This window comes from Nelusetta ayraudi, unplaced genomic scaffold (assembly GCF_046127955.1).
Source record: "Nelusetta ayraudi isolate G7.1 ecotype Tasmania unplaced genomic scaffold, CSIRO-AGI_Nayr_v1 ptg000005l, whole genome shotgun sequence".
NCBI lineage: Eukaryota > Metazoa > Chordata > Actinopteri > Tetraodontiformes > Monacanthidae > Nelusetta > Nelusetta ayraudi.
In genome coordinates, this window is record NW_027466055.1 from 1,900,070 (window position 1) to 1,914,518 (window position 14,449).

Below are 14,449 nucleotides of genomic sequence, written 5' to 3' on the forward strand. Positions count from 1 at the left end.
AATTAGAGCTTAGCTGATCACTCAAATAGAGACCGTGTAAATAGGTCCTGGTGATCTATTATCCTGTGCTAAACGATCTGGCATATCCCACTGGAAAGAGTTTGCCTGGAGTGCTGCAAGGCCTCATGGTTAGATAACAGTCAAAAGTAGGCTAGAGCACGCGGGGAGTCGCACAGGGCTCTGAAATACAACAGGCCCAGGGAGACTGGGACAAGTTGTCAGGACCACATTTACATTAGCACCACTTTGTTATTTGCAGCGCCCTCTCAGGACACTCCGCTCATTCATTTGAGACATGGGAACCCGTCACATAGAGATGAAATGTTAAAGCCTCTGTGATTAAACTGTGTGCTTCACAATCAGAACGAGGAATTTGAAAGACGCACCTGTATACAGTAAATGCCATCGAAGCTCGTTACATCCAGTGCAGGAATGGCTGCAGACACTTGCCATCAGTGCAGCGATTCACTGGCTCAAAGTTGTACTTTTAAATGACAAAATGAGTAACACAAGGAAATCTTTTGTCTGTCTGGCAGGGAAAAGAAAAGAAAAAAAATCTAAATTCAAGGGTAAACTGTCTATTTAACAGCAAAAAGAGATCTGTAAACAAAAAGATTAACCTTTTATCTCCCGCTGATCAGACACATATTGATCCTCTTCACGAAGGAAGAAGGCAAGAGGATCTTTGGAGATATTTCCAGGCATTACTGTGCCTGTACTGAAGTGAGGACGCTTTAGACAACATCAGACAACTGTCCCAGATCCACAGCTCATAATGTATGACCAACATTAAGCCAAGCCAGAGTCTTCATGCTCGTGCTGTAACTCTTGGGATGGGGCGCTGTTGAAGGGGCTTGGGGGTGTGGAGCAGGGTGCAGCGATGATCCTGTGGGACCAGTTCAGGGGGACATCTCAAAAAATAATATATTTAATTTCTTATCTGTGATGCTTTTTCCGTCTCTGTTGATTTCTTTTTGTGTATTGCATAATTTCTTCTTCTCAAACCACATCTTTTGAATGCTTTTTTTCCTTCACTGAAAATGAAAAAAAATCTGGTTAAAATGGGTTCATTTTTACCAGAATTGTAGCTATTGCAGAAATAACTTTCAGGATGTATTTTTTCAGTTCATTTATTTATTTATCATTTCTTCTGCATAACAAAGAACCAGGATCAGAACACGCATTACGGAAGCATATAGATAGAGCAGGTAAGTTGGAGGTCTTTTGTGTTGTGAAAATGGGGCATCCTGTGCTGAACTCAGTATAATGGGGAAGGAAAGCGAGCCTGGAGAAAGCTCGGCCATGAACGCCTTTCTTTCCATTCCCGCTTTTGGAAGAGCACAATAATCTGTGTGGTAATCTGTATGGTGAGCAGATCACAGTTGAAGGTATCCCGTTGTTTGCAGATTAAGCCTCCGGGTCCTTCAGCAGAACGGGCTGACCCAAATTGTTCAGGTCAGGGGGAGGAATTGTTATGGTTGTGTTTGTTTGCCTGTACGATACAAACCTGCTTGTGTGTGGAGGAGAATGTTCCTGCCCTCACAGCGGTCTGCTGGCCAATCCCATGCGCGAGTGCTTGGGGTTCCTGTGGCGACAAAAGAGTATTGTGTTTCTATTTTATTTATTAGGTTCTTATGTAAGCATCAGCAGGGAAGAGGGGCACACTGAGATAAGGGGAAAGGACACAGAGCCCGGGAACACAGCTGATTGCTGTTCAGGTGCATTGTTAAAAAAAAATAAATAAATAAACACAGTAAAGTGAAGTTAAAATACGCAGAACCTCAACACAACAATGACTCTTTGTGAAAATATTTTGTTACTTCATTCACAAAGTGACTTATTAAAAACGACTATGTGTTTATTGCAGGAATGCAACAAATAAATAATAAAGTTTTCTAATTAATGACATTATATTAGATTGAACTTTATTGATCCCAAATTGGGAAACTAGACTGTTGCATAAAAATTGATAAGTATTTTATCATTTGGCAAGCCTTCAAAGTACAAAACAAAGATATGATATTCCATTTCTAATAATCAACAGCATGCTCAGTCCTATTACATGAGAAGTGATTTAACAGCTCCTCAGGCACAAGCGATGGACACAATAGAGCTAATACACAGGTAAAGAACCACAGTTTCCACACTTGAATTGAAAGATTTATGAATGTCATTTGCCATAATATCAATTACACAGGGCAAAATGTTACCATTGTCTTACATTGCAATAAAGGAATTCACTTTTCTAGATTAACACTGACCAAGCGTTAAGCATACAGAATAGACGTCATGTCAGAAATTCTTCTGGGATGCCTCTCAGGTCGTTAATACAGAGGCCAAAAGAAAAGATTTTCAATCAGCAACCTGCCCTAAAAGTGACCCTGTGTGCTGCCACTGTCTGGCCTCTGGCATCACACCAGCCAAGTTACCTCCCAATGTCACCGGGATTTCTGTCTGGGACTATAAGCCCTGTGTGTGTGTGTGTGTGTGTTCAGAGAGAGAGAGAGAGAGTGCGTAGGTACTGCAGCGTTTTGCTTTGCGGTGGGAGCCCGGTGCTTTCTTCACAGTGATGTGACGTTGCAGGTTGACTGTAGCCTGACCGGGGACAGCAGACACCCGGGCTGGGAAGCAAGGAAACAAGGAAACAAGGGGTGGGGTGGGGGGGGGGGGGTAAAATGCTGCAGCCCTCCCCTCGCCTCACATCAGTCTGTGCTGACTGTGTGTGTGTGTGTGTGGCAGTGCCTCTCCCTCCCCTCCCTTCCCTTCCTCACTCCTGTGTGGAATTGGGTTTACATAACCACTGCAGTCTGAGATAACGCAGCAGCACCGCCCCCCCCCCCCAAACCCCAAACACACACTCACGACACCTCTCGAGGCAACAAGGACACACACACACACACGCACATCACTTTACTGTACACGCCACATGCAGCCCAACCACATTAAACATCAAGGCAACTATATATAGGACAAGATGCACCATGTGGGGACACACAGACACACACTTTCACTGCACTGTTGTGCATCAAAGGACAGGCTGCGTCAGAGCAAACACTGAGAGGAGAGCGGATCATTCAGTCTGAGGGTCTAAAGGGTTAAAACCCTCAATAGGTTGATGAATATGGGAAGATTGGATCATTCAAACGGTCATTTGGCGAGGGGAAAAGAAAAAAGAAGTGTTGACCCGACAGGACCGTTCCCATACCTGCCTGGGGATTCTGTTACCTCCTGTTACCACCTGGGCTGGCGGCTGTATCACAACAGCTCATGTGTGTGTGTGTGTGTGTGTGTGTGTTGCACGGCACAGAGAGCTGGCTGTGAAGGCAGAGAACACGGCCCATTTATGTAACCTCTGCCTAATAGCTCACCTAGAGTCCTCCTGCCGCGTCTGTGTTGTGCGCGGCTGCAGCCGGTTCTCGCTGGACGGGGCTGGAGGAGAGAGAGTTGCTGTGTGTCTGCGAGGCGGCCAGCAACACCGTGCATCACTCCAGCAGACCAACTTCAGCCTGTGAGCAGGGACCGAAGCTCCTTGCAGCGCTGAGCCATACCAATGTATTTCCTGCTGCCTTCCCAAGTTTGTTTTTTAAATTTGAATATGATTCTTAAGGCCAAAAGAAGAGAGAAAAAATATTATTGAGAGAGATTTATTTTGAAGTTCTCATTTCGAGAATAAAGTTTAAATTTTTTGAATAAAATCAAAATTTGGAGATTAAATTCGAAATTTAGTGATTAAAGTAGACATTTCGAGAACAAAGTCAAAATTTCATGATTAAAGTGGAAATTTCGAGGATACAGTTTAGGTTCTGTGAATAAAACTGGAAATTTTAAGAGTAAAGTAAAAAATATTTGAGATTAAAGTCACTGTAAATAAAGTTGAAATTCCAAGATTAAAGTCGAAATGTCGAGATTCCCTGTCAGGTCCCACCAAAAATGCAGCCTCCAGAGGGTGCTTCCTAATGAAAGAGTTGTTTCAGAAAGGGCATCCTGTGAGAAAACATGTGCCTCCTACACGCCAATCACACATACAGTGTCTGAACATTCTGAGACGTCTACGGATATGTTTAGCAAGTGGGGTAGCACATATTCTAGGATGTTATTTCATGCGATACTGGGGGAGGTCCCTGCTGACGGAAGGCAAGGTAAAATGGTACAAGTGCTATTTTGTCATTATTGTCTCATGTTCTTCATCAAAAGTTTATTTTTTCGTTCTACGTCAGGAGTGTTTGATCTCCGTAAATATCCCCCCCCTCAAGGCGCTTTGTTTCTTGGCCGGCGCACAGCTTCAACAGTCTTCAGTGCTCTGTCTTGTTTTGTAAGTTAAAGAGGAACACAACACACGTAATTCACCACATACAACCTTGAGTCAAACCTCAGCACATCTCAGGAACCCTTGTCTGAAACATTTTCGAGTTATTTCAAACTCACCAAACAGCGATTTGTGCACGTGAATGGACACATTTACTGTGTGTGTGCGTTTGCCCCCATCCTGGACACACAAGAGGCCTTTTACGCCAGCCTGGACAACATCCTGTCAGCCATCCCAAAGGGTCGGGATTACAAAACATGGAACGGCATCATCGGTAAGGAGGGTGTAGGAAATATCAACCCCAATGGTGTCCTCCTCCTGACCAAGTGTGCTGAACACAATCTCACCATTACCAACACACTCTTCAGACAGAGAAACAAATTCAAAACATCCTGGATGCACCCGCGCTCCAAACGTTGGCATCTGATTGACTAGGTCCTTGTCCGTGCCAGGGACAAGCATGATGTACACCTCCCAAGGCCAATGAGTGGTACAGATGGGTGCTGGACTGACCACCGTCTCATCCGTTCAACTATGGCCATCAGACTCGTGCCGAAGAGAAGACTGAGGAAAAGACAATGCCGACCTGCTTTAAACATCAGGAACCTTGAAAGACCTGAGTCACCTGAACTCCTCCCAGCTGCTCTATGCGACACCCTGCCACCAGAGTACCCTGACGATGTTGAGGCACACTGGAGCTCATTGAGAAACATAATGAGTGCTGGACAGAAAATCTTAGGTCTGAAAACTAGACAACATCAGGACTGGTTTGATGAGAACGACCAGGAAATAGAGCAGCTAATCTCCAATAAGCGCCTGACCTTTATTGAATGGCAGAAAGACATCACCTGCCAAGCTAAAAGGGAACTCACTCCAGAGCAAAGGCCTTTGTTCAACACCGAGTGCTGGAACTCAAAAACAAATGGTGGACAGAAAAGGCCCACGAGATTCAACATTTAGCAGAAATGGGGGAGACCAGGGGCTTCTTCAGTGCCACCAAAGCAATTCATGGACCTAGCTATCGTGGTGGAGTCTTTGAACACCCTGATCTCCTTGCAAGAACCAAGCTACTGGTATATAAAGCAGTCATCCTGCCAACACTTTTATATGGAGCAGAGACCTGGACCACCTACAGCCGACATTTAAGAGCACTGGAATCCTACCACCAAAGGTGCTTACGTAAGATCCTGCACATTAGCTGGAAAGGGCGGCGGCATACTTGAAGAGGCAAATACTGACAGTATTACCACCACCATCATGAAACACCAGCCACGATGGACAGGGCATGTAATTGGCATGCCTGACACACATGCCTTCCAAAGCAGGTCTTTTATTCAGAGATGACATCAGAACCAACCTGAAGAAATTCCAAATTAACATCTCAAACTGGGAGGACCTAGCTGAACACAGAACTACATGGAGAAACAGTCTGCATACAGGTGCCACTGTACATGAGGACAATCTCGGACAGACTGCCAAAATCAAGCGACATCAAAGAAAGGAGAAAGTCAGCCCCCCCCCCGTACATCCAGCACCTCTTACCCATGCCCACACTGCAGTAAGGTTTGTGACTCCAGAATTGGTCTCTTCAGCCATCTGAAGATCCACAAAAAAGTTCACCCCGAGGAGGACCATCATACTCGACTCCGAGTGATCGCCCATGATGATGATGATGATGATGATGATGATGATGATGATGGTGTGTGCGCGTGCCAAAAAGAGACAAACGTGAATTACATAAGTCAATCACATCTTTATTTCTCACCTCTGCTGTACACAACATAAACAGGTGCACACAGTCACGCACGGATCAATGCACAGTTTTTTCTTTTTCTTTTAAAAAAAACAAACAAACTTACAAAACATGAATTAATATGCTTACATGCCAAGTGGGCTGAGCACTAAAAAACCGAGTGGGATGTAAGGAAGGTGAATTATTCGTCATCCTCTTCCTCTTCTTCCTCCTCCTCTTCGTCCTCCTCCTCCTCGTCGCTGATGACATACTTCTTGGCCTTCTTGGTGGCCACTTCACTGTCGTCTTCCGCCTTCCTCTTGCCCGATCCCTCGCCCTCCTGCAGGGAGTAGAGGAGGGTGAGTGTTGCTGACGACTCTCACTTCCTTCGGCCGCAGCAGATCTTATGAACGTTGCCAGAGTCCGCCTGGTTCTCTCCCAGGCTCACACGGAGGTGCTGATGCATGCTTTAATCTCCTGTCCTTTAGACTACTGGAATGCCTTGTTGTCTGTCTGGTCTTCCCAAAAGGAGTATCTATAACTTACAACTACTGCAGAACTCAGCTGCACCAGGGGGATGGGAGCGCATTCCATACCTTTTACAATCGCTGCATTGGCTCTCTGTGCGATGCAGGATGGATTTTAAGGTACTTTTATTAGTTTTTAAGTCTCTTAATGGTCTCGGGCCATCTTATTTATATCTGACCAGCTTTTGGCCTATCAGCTCTCGCGGATCCTGAGGTCCTCTGGCACCGGCCTTTTAATTCTTCCAAAGGTTCGGACCAAAACCCACAGAGAGGCTGAATTCAGCCGGGTAGGTTTTTTCACAGGTTGCATTTGTGTTTTTATTTTACTGTGAATCACTTTTGCGTTACATTGACAATGCATAGGTGTGCAAAGGATGTGTGGGTCTGGTGTGTGGTGGGGGGGATGTCGGTTAGGTTTATAACGTTTGAGAGGCATTGATAATGCATGATAAGCACTATATAAATAAAGTTTTGATTGATTTTTTTGACAGAGTGGAGGACAAGGCGCGCACGGCTTGTGCACGGCAGGATTTGCATTCTCCTGAGAGCGTGCACATGCATGTAGTCGCTGCCCTGCAAGCACCCCAGTAGCCCCCACCCCACTCTCACCCCCCCTGCAGTGCACTGCATGACACTGCCCCCTGTCTGTGAAGCTGATTACTACACCCACCTCGTCACTGTCCAGCTTCTTGGCCTTCATCAGCCTCTGGGCTTTGTCGTCGTCCGAGCCTTCGTCACTGTCTGACGAGTAAATCTTGGCGCGCTCCTCTGCGACAGGTAACAAAAGACGGTTAGAACATCACAGTGGCTTGGCGAGGAAAAACAAAGCAGGTGACTTGATTTCAGCTGGACCAGATTATGCCCCTCCTACCCCCTTACCTCTCAGGCCACCTCCCCCTTTGTATTTGCTCTTGATAGCTGCCAGGCTGATGGCCTCCTCGCCCTCCTCGTCATCGTAGCGGTCCGGCTCCAGGTAACTGCTGCTGAGGCCTCGCTGGTGCTGCTTCTCCCTCATCCTCCTCTGCTGGGACTCCCTGCGGATGGAAGCTCGCAGCCGCTCCTCCTCTTTCTGCAGAGAGGAACACCGGCGGGAGTCTTGTTGAGTTCGATGTGCAGACATACGTGAGCTACCGCTTGATACAAGTTACAGGTTACAGGTGATACATATGTCTATATCTAGCACATAGCAAAGCTAAACTACACTCCAACCCCATCATACTACCACTGACTCTTATACAGTTACTGCCATTCCAGCTGGCTCCTCCTGTGTCACTGCGCTGGAGCGAGTTTGATGTGAGGATGCTGGCAATCAGCCGATTGTGGGACATCGCAAGTCTGCTGCTGTGCATCTTGACTCCGAGATGCTATCAGCCGCTATTGTTTGTGTTGACAGTTGATACACAGCCAGTCTCGCTGACACCGTTTCCACCGCCTTGACCCTGCTGTGTCCCGATTATGTAAGCACATCAAGTTGCGCCTTTATGTAACTGAAGCGTATCAACAGACGTCCCTCTGTGACCCCCGCTGCTCGCTGGCTCCGTTGTCAGACAGGGCTGACGGGCAAAAGAAGACAGACACAACAAGACAAGAGGCGAAGCACCTTAATCATTTCATTGCGGTGGGACTCGGGATCTCGTCCCGCCATGGGAAGGATCCGGATCTTCTGTGTCTTGGAGCAGCGGTCGGCCAGAGACAGTGTCATCTTTCTGTGGGTGGCGCTGTCTGTGGAGTGGGGCCTGGAAATTTAGAAGAGCATCAGTGTCAGATTTCAAGGGACAGTGCAGTTGAACAGTTAACTTGCGGAGGGAAAAGAAACTCTTGGTTTTTTTTTTTGTTATGGAAGAATTAAGTAGGACAAGAAGCGTTAAAAGGTCCAAAATCACACTGGTGTCACTTTTCTCAATTACAAAAAAAAAAAGGATTCTGCATATGAGGTGCAAACAATATATACCACAGGTGCACAAATGCATATAAGGCTGCATCATGAATGATGTGACCTTACACGGTCTTTGATAGCTCCTCTTGATTGTTGTTTCTAAAGTCACCAAAAACCATTGTAACCCAACCATTTGTAACCATGAGCAGCTTTTGGTTCTAATCCTTAATCGAAAGTCTGATCTGATGACAATGCTCGGCCAGCACAAACATTCCGTCTGGGAGCGCGGAGGGCTCTGGAGCATAAAAGCTGCTTTGGCCGCTCTCCTGCAGAACCCATGTGGTCTAAGACAGAACATCCAGGCAGACTTGGGGGCGCTAAGAGGCTTACTCCCTTCTTACTGGGAGAAACCTGGGGAGCTTGCACAAGGTGTTCCAGCGACTTAAATCACTTCATTTCTAGCTGATGCTTGAATGAAAGCTGCTGTTGTTGTGAGCGTAAAGCAGAGACAGTCTGGGCTTCAGTTTGGTGAAAGTGAGGAGACAGAGAGAGGGAGAGAGAGGCAGAGGGAGAGAGAGGCAGAGAGACAGACAGACAGACAGAGGTAGAGAGAAGCTGTGTTTCCATTAGTCTGCAAATGAAAAGCTATACTTCTAAAATTTAAAAGTACAACTGCAATTTGCAGGTGTTTCTATTGGTGAAGGTGTGACGCGCACAAGCTGTAATTCTCATTAAATCTTGTCCCACGGGACGCCACTTTGAGGAGGATGGAGGTACAAAATTTTCTTGTATAAATCTGCATTTCAATGTTGTTTGCTGTCAAGAATGGTTGTTCTATTTTTCTCTTTGATTACTTGTAAAAAATATTTTTCCTACTCCGAACATAATGCGCCATTTTCACTTGAAGTGAACTGGTCACGTGACCCCGTACGGCACGTCCGCTGATGTGCAGATGCAAGAAAAGTGTTTCCACGACACTTTTGCGATATACCTCTACATGGATACGTTTGAAAAACTACCCTGAGGAGAGCGTCAAAACCTTTTAGCCATATTTGAGATGTTTTTCAAAGTGTAGTTGTTTCCATTTCCAGTATTTTATTGCCATATTTAGGTTTTGCGCAATTCTAGGGGTCATGGAATCGCAGCTAGAGAGAGAGAGAGAGGGAGGGAGGGAGAGAGAGAGAGAGAGCCAGCTATGTTTAGTGACAGCATTACCTGAATGTGAGTTTGGTTTTGAACACAGCCTGTCCCTGCAGTCCAGTTCCCTGTCGGATGAACAGGTGGTTGTGGTCTCCCTGGAGAGGCGCTTTGTAAACATCAAACACCTCGTTCCCCAGGTGGAGGGACATGCTGCGAAAGGGGGAGAGGGGGGGGGGGGGGGGGGGGGAGAGAGAGAGAGAGAGAAGAGATTTCAAGCGTGGAAAGAACAGGGCACATTCTGTCGTGGTGTAGCAAACCCAATGCAACCCGCACCTGCCATCAGACCACTTGACAGTGCGAGCGTTGCTCTCTCGCGTTTCATTTCCATCCTCGTCCCTTCTGGCTCGCCACCGAATTGTATTTTCCACCTGAAGAAGAGATTAAAAGATCAGGCCTTCTTTAAGGACTACTGTACGTTACTTTATTGAACCGATACACTCCAAAAAATTTTATTGAATTCACATGTCTTCATCAGTTGGACATGCCTGAAGCAAATCGGTGTGAAGTAGTCATCAGCAATATAAATTCAAGTAAATAATAAATATAACACATACAGCATTCTTGCTTTGTAACTTAGCCCTTTATCGTTTTGATTAACTCTTCAGTAACAACTGCACAGTGTTTGTTCAAATCTTGTTTAAATTGTTGGATTATCCAGCATTCTTTCCGTGTCATTAGTTTTTTGTATTCCTGTGTGAGGATTCAGATTTTGGAGACTTTAAACGGAGTAGGGCAGGGCTTGTGTTTATTCATTCCACAGCAGCTTGCAGCTCCAGTGTTTTCCAGCAATGCAGTGGAATGACTAGCGGCTCTTGGCTGGTTTGCAGCTGTGAAGTGGTACCAGCTCCAGTCCAGTTCCCAAGGCGGGACGGTTCCAGTTGGTGGAAAGGGTTCAGAGATGAAGGCGGACATACCTTCAGTTTGAGCCTGGTCCGCCCCTCTTCATCCAACATTTCTTCATCCTCAAATTCATCTTCATAGTACTGAGGGTCAAAAGGCCTAAAATATAGAGAAAATAGAAAGCCAAATAAAACTTTCCTCATAACTTGGTTTTATGTTGCAGTTTCACTGCAAAGAAAACTCTGGTAAAAGTAGATTTTCCTATCACTTCCAGAAACATATGACTTGGTACTGTATTAAAGAACTGCTAAGACCTGCTAACCTTGGCTCCACAGAGAGGAAGTTAGGCAGCTTGACGAAATAAAGGTCTGATCCCAGGTCTGTGCTAACTTTTGGAATCTCCACCTCAATGCGAGTTTCAGGTACATGCTCCTCCTCTGCTTGCTCCCCCTCCATCCCATCCTCTGCATCCTGGACAGACGCAGATACACACAGACACACACACGTACATAGAGGGAGGGAGGGAGAGAGAGAGTGGGAGAGGGGGAGTCAGAACTTTTCAAAGAACACTGTCAGATTTAATGGCCTGCGATAATGGGTCTTAGCTCAGAGAAGCTTAGCGAGCGGCTCTGAGAAAAAGAGATTTCGGAAACTCTTACAAAAAGAATCAGGTACAATTAGTGCAAAGGAGACGGAGAAGGAGAGAGTGCAGACAGATACCAGAGGTTGGCCCGGGGTCGGCGGCTTCTCGGCGTCGCTGTCTGATGAGATGTCGTCGGCCTCACCAAACAGGTCGTCTGCCGCTGCTAATGATTTCGCTATGAAACAACACAAAAGACTGTAAACGATTTCCCCCCTCCAAAATAAGCTACTTTCAGCCACTGACTTTAGGTCCTCTTACTTTTCTTTCTTCCGATATCACTGTCGGAGTCAGAGTCGGAGGCGATCTTTGATTTGGTTTTTTGTCGGAGGAAATCGTCTTCGCTGTCGCTGCCCTTGGCAGACTCTGGAAAATAAATATCTGTCACGACACTATTCAATGTGAAACGGGAGCAACTGAGTACCAAATGCACAAGGAGAAAAATGAGAAGGCTAATCTCTGCTTCATTTCAGTCTCAAGATAAACCTCAGTGCTGAGGATAAAACTTTCACACACGCCTCTAATCCTTTATGACCAAATCTAAGGTGGCAAGACTACAGCAGAGGTCTACACCAGATCCTTGGATGTGGATTACCTGGCTTCCTGCCCCGAGGCCCCTCATCATCAGAATTCTCTCTTTCTTCATCAGAATAGTGACGTTTCCCCTCCTCATCATCCGACTGGTCACTTTTAGCTCCTCCTTCCCACTTCTCATCATCTGACTGGTTCTCCCTGCCCGATGCCTCTGCCTCAGAGTGAGGGGTGCCGGGTCCCGACTGCGGAGTTCCGGGATCGCTGTGTGCACTGGAGCAAACAAAGTGCATGTTAATTGCCTGCTGTCAAATAAATACACTGACTTCACTTTGACTACCAGTCAAAAGTGTGGACACAGCTGTTTCTTCTTTATCTTGACTACTTTCTACACTGTAGCTACACACTGAAGACATCAAACATATGACCAAGAAATGTGGATTAATGTGGAAAAAGAAAAAAAATGTTAAATACCTTATTATGCTGTTATATATTTTTTATATGAAGTGTGGCTATTCTAGATCATCTAAAATATAAAACTTGTTTGAGTTATTTCACACTTTTTTTGTTCAATACATATTCCATATGTGTTCTTTCATAGTTTTGATGCCTTGAGTGACAATCTACAATGTAAATAGTCATGAAAATGAAGGGAAAAAACATTAAATCAGAAGTATGTGTGCAAACTTTTGACTGCTAGTGCAGATGCATAAAGTTTGTGAAATATGAGGTATTGCTGTCTTGTTGTATATTCAGTAAGAGTGAAACACATGAGCTGGTGCACCTTCTGTCTGAGCGGACACTGCCCCTGTCAGAGTGAGGGCTCCCAGCCCCGGAGAGTCCACTGCCGGCGGGGCTCCCCCCATCCGAGCGGTGGCCCCCCTCGTCCTCATCCTCGTCTTCGTCGGCGTGGCCGCGCTCTGAGCCGCGCTCTGAACCGCGCTCTGAGCCACGCTCTGAGCCGCGCTCTGAGCCACGCTCTGAGCCGCGCTCTGAGCCGCGTTCTGAGCCGCGCTCTGAGCCGCGCTCTGAGCCGCTGTGCTGCTCTGCATCAGAGTGATCGCCCTGGTCTGAGTGCATGCTGGCGTCCGACTGGTTCCCCGAGCGCTCAGAGCGGACATCACTGCCACTGTGTTGGCTGTGTTGCTCGTCCTCACTGTCGTCTCCAAACAGCTCCTATTAGGCGACAAGCAACAACATGATCATAGCTGCAAAAATCATTGTGCAGTTGATATCCAGGCTGGTTTTAATCTGTGTTGGAAAGAAAGTTTTATTCTGCTTTTGTCCATTCACCCTTGCATCTTTGATAGTTGGTACTATTACTCGACAGAACTATTCCATCCAACGACCTAAATGGGCCTTTTGACATCATCGACATTAGCCTGCAGTCAATAAATAATAACTTAAAAAAACACAACTCATGTATGTTCACAAATTTAAGTTTCAGAGGAGGTTTGAGGTGGGTTGTTATTTAATTTCACCAGTCTTTGTTAAAGGCACTATTATTAGAATTAGTGAATTATAATGTTACATTAAGATTTAATCACAACTCTAGGCAACATCCATATTATTGCAGTTTTTAAATGGTCGTTTGAAAGACGCAGACCTTATTCATGCTGGGTTTTCCTGCCTCCTGGCCTGCTTCGTCATCATCGTCTCGCTCCCTCTCACTGTCACTGCCACTGCCAGATGCGTTACTGGCTGAACGGGGTCTCTCCTGCTCTGAGTCGGATCCAGAGCCAGAGCCTGAATCTGGAACACAAATGGGCAAACTTTTAGAATTATATCACTGTATGCTGATAACCAATGCTGCACAGTACAGTATAAAACAAACAAACAAAAAAAAAACAACAACAATCAAAAACAGAAAACAAAGATAAGTTTCCCTTCATACTACACAAATTGTCATATGATGAAGGGCTTAATATTTATTTTAAATTAATTGACAGCTTCACAACAAAGTGATTCTGCATCAAGTTAACTCGTTGATGGATGTAATTAGGCCCTAAAATATGTGGAAACTGTAGCTGAAATATTTTCACAGCATCATGTAATATGCAATGAACAATTACAATGGGCCATAGTTGCATAAACAACGTCCTCCACTACGCGGTGATATTTTTGTTGTTGGTGAGCCCGATGAGGGATTGTTAGAGGAAACGAAAGATAACAAAACTAGCGGCAAAACCACAAAGCAAAACAAAACAAAAAAAAAATGTAATAACGTTTCAAAAAAACAATCAACGACACAGATGGCAACAAATAAGCGGCACTCGCATTCTTTTCAGACCGTCTTAGGAACGATTTAGCTAACTTCAATTGGTCGTATCGCAATAGAAACATTAATGGCGTCTGCGAGAAACCGACGTGATATGCCAGCAGCTAACTTAGGAGACAGCTTATATCTGAAGGACAGTAGAAAAATACCTCGCTGATCATTGTCGCTGTCCCCATCACTCCCGAACAATTCATCCATATCCGCCATTTCTCCAAAACTGTAGTAGAGCGTGACCCACAGGAAGTGATGCACTCTGAAGGAGATTTTGTTTCCGGGACAACGCTGACGCAAGCGAGAGGCGCACTGGTGTAGTGAGCGTTCCGAATCACAAGATGGCGGTATACACACAAGTTAACTTTACTTACAGTAAACCCTGGAAGATGAAGTATTTTATTTCTAATTTAAAAACAAAACATAAATTATTAGAATTGTTTTAACATATTCAACAGCCAAAATAAAGCGCCACCATATTCCCCCAACAGCTACTAATTATTTCCCATCGTATCGTGCCACTGCTTT

The 14,449-nt window shown here is 45.5% G+C and overlaps 1 protein-coding gene across 1 annotated transcript; it reads right to left on the bottom strand.

Annotated features, from left to right (window-relative positions):
* Window positions 1–6,039: 6,039 nt before the first annotated feature.
* Window positions 6,040–14,237, bottom strand: leo1 (LEO1 homolog, Paf1/RNA polymerase II complex component). Its single transcript, XM_076048538.1, has 14 exons — window positions 14,080–14,237; window positions 13,259–13,404; window positions 12,437–12,828; window positions 11,717–11,925; window positions 11,383–11,487; window positions 11,202–11,299; window positions 10,804–10,952; window positions 10,556–10,640; window positions 9,915–10,009; window positions 9,657–9,791; window positions 8,166–8,301; window positions 7,445–7,634; window positions 7,236–7,333; window positions 6,040–6,378 (listed from the first exon to the last, which is right to left on the bottom strand). Exons 1-14 carry the CDS (start codon window positions 14,135–14,137, stop codon window positions 6,241–6,243), a joined length of 2,034 nt encoding a protein of 677 aa, XP_075904653.1. The 5' UTR covers window positions 14,138–14,237; the 3' UTR covers window positions 6,040–6,240.
* Between the last annotated feature and the right edge of the window lie 212 nt (window positions 14,238–14,449).

Excerpts from the sequence above, each read along its gene's own strand:
- leo1 (XM_076048538.1), bottom strand. The coding sequence starts at position 14,137 with ATGGCGGATATGGATGAATTGTTCGGGAGTGATGGGGACAGCGACAAT. Across the intron at positions 11,300-11,382 it reads TGATATCGGAAGAAAGAAAA|CGAAATCATTAGCAGCGGCA; the intron begins GTAAGAGGACCT and ends GTTGTTTCATAG. Across the intron at positions 10,010-10,555 it reads GGACCAGGCTCAAACTGAAG|GTGGAAAATACAATTCGGTG; the intron begins GTATGTCCGCCT and ends TCTCTTCTTCAG.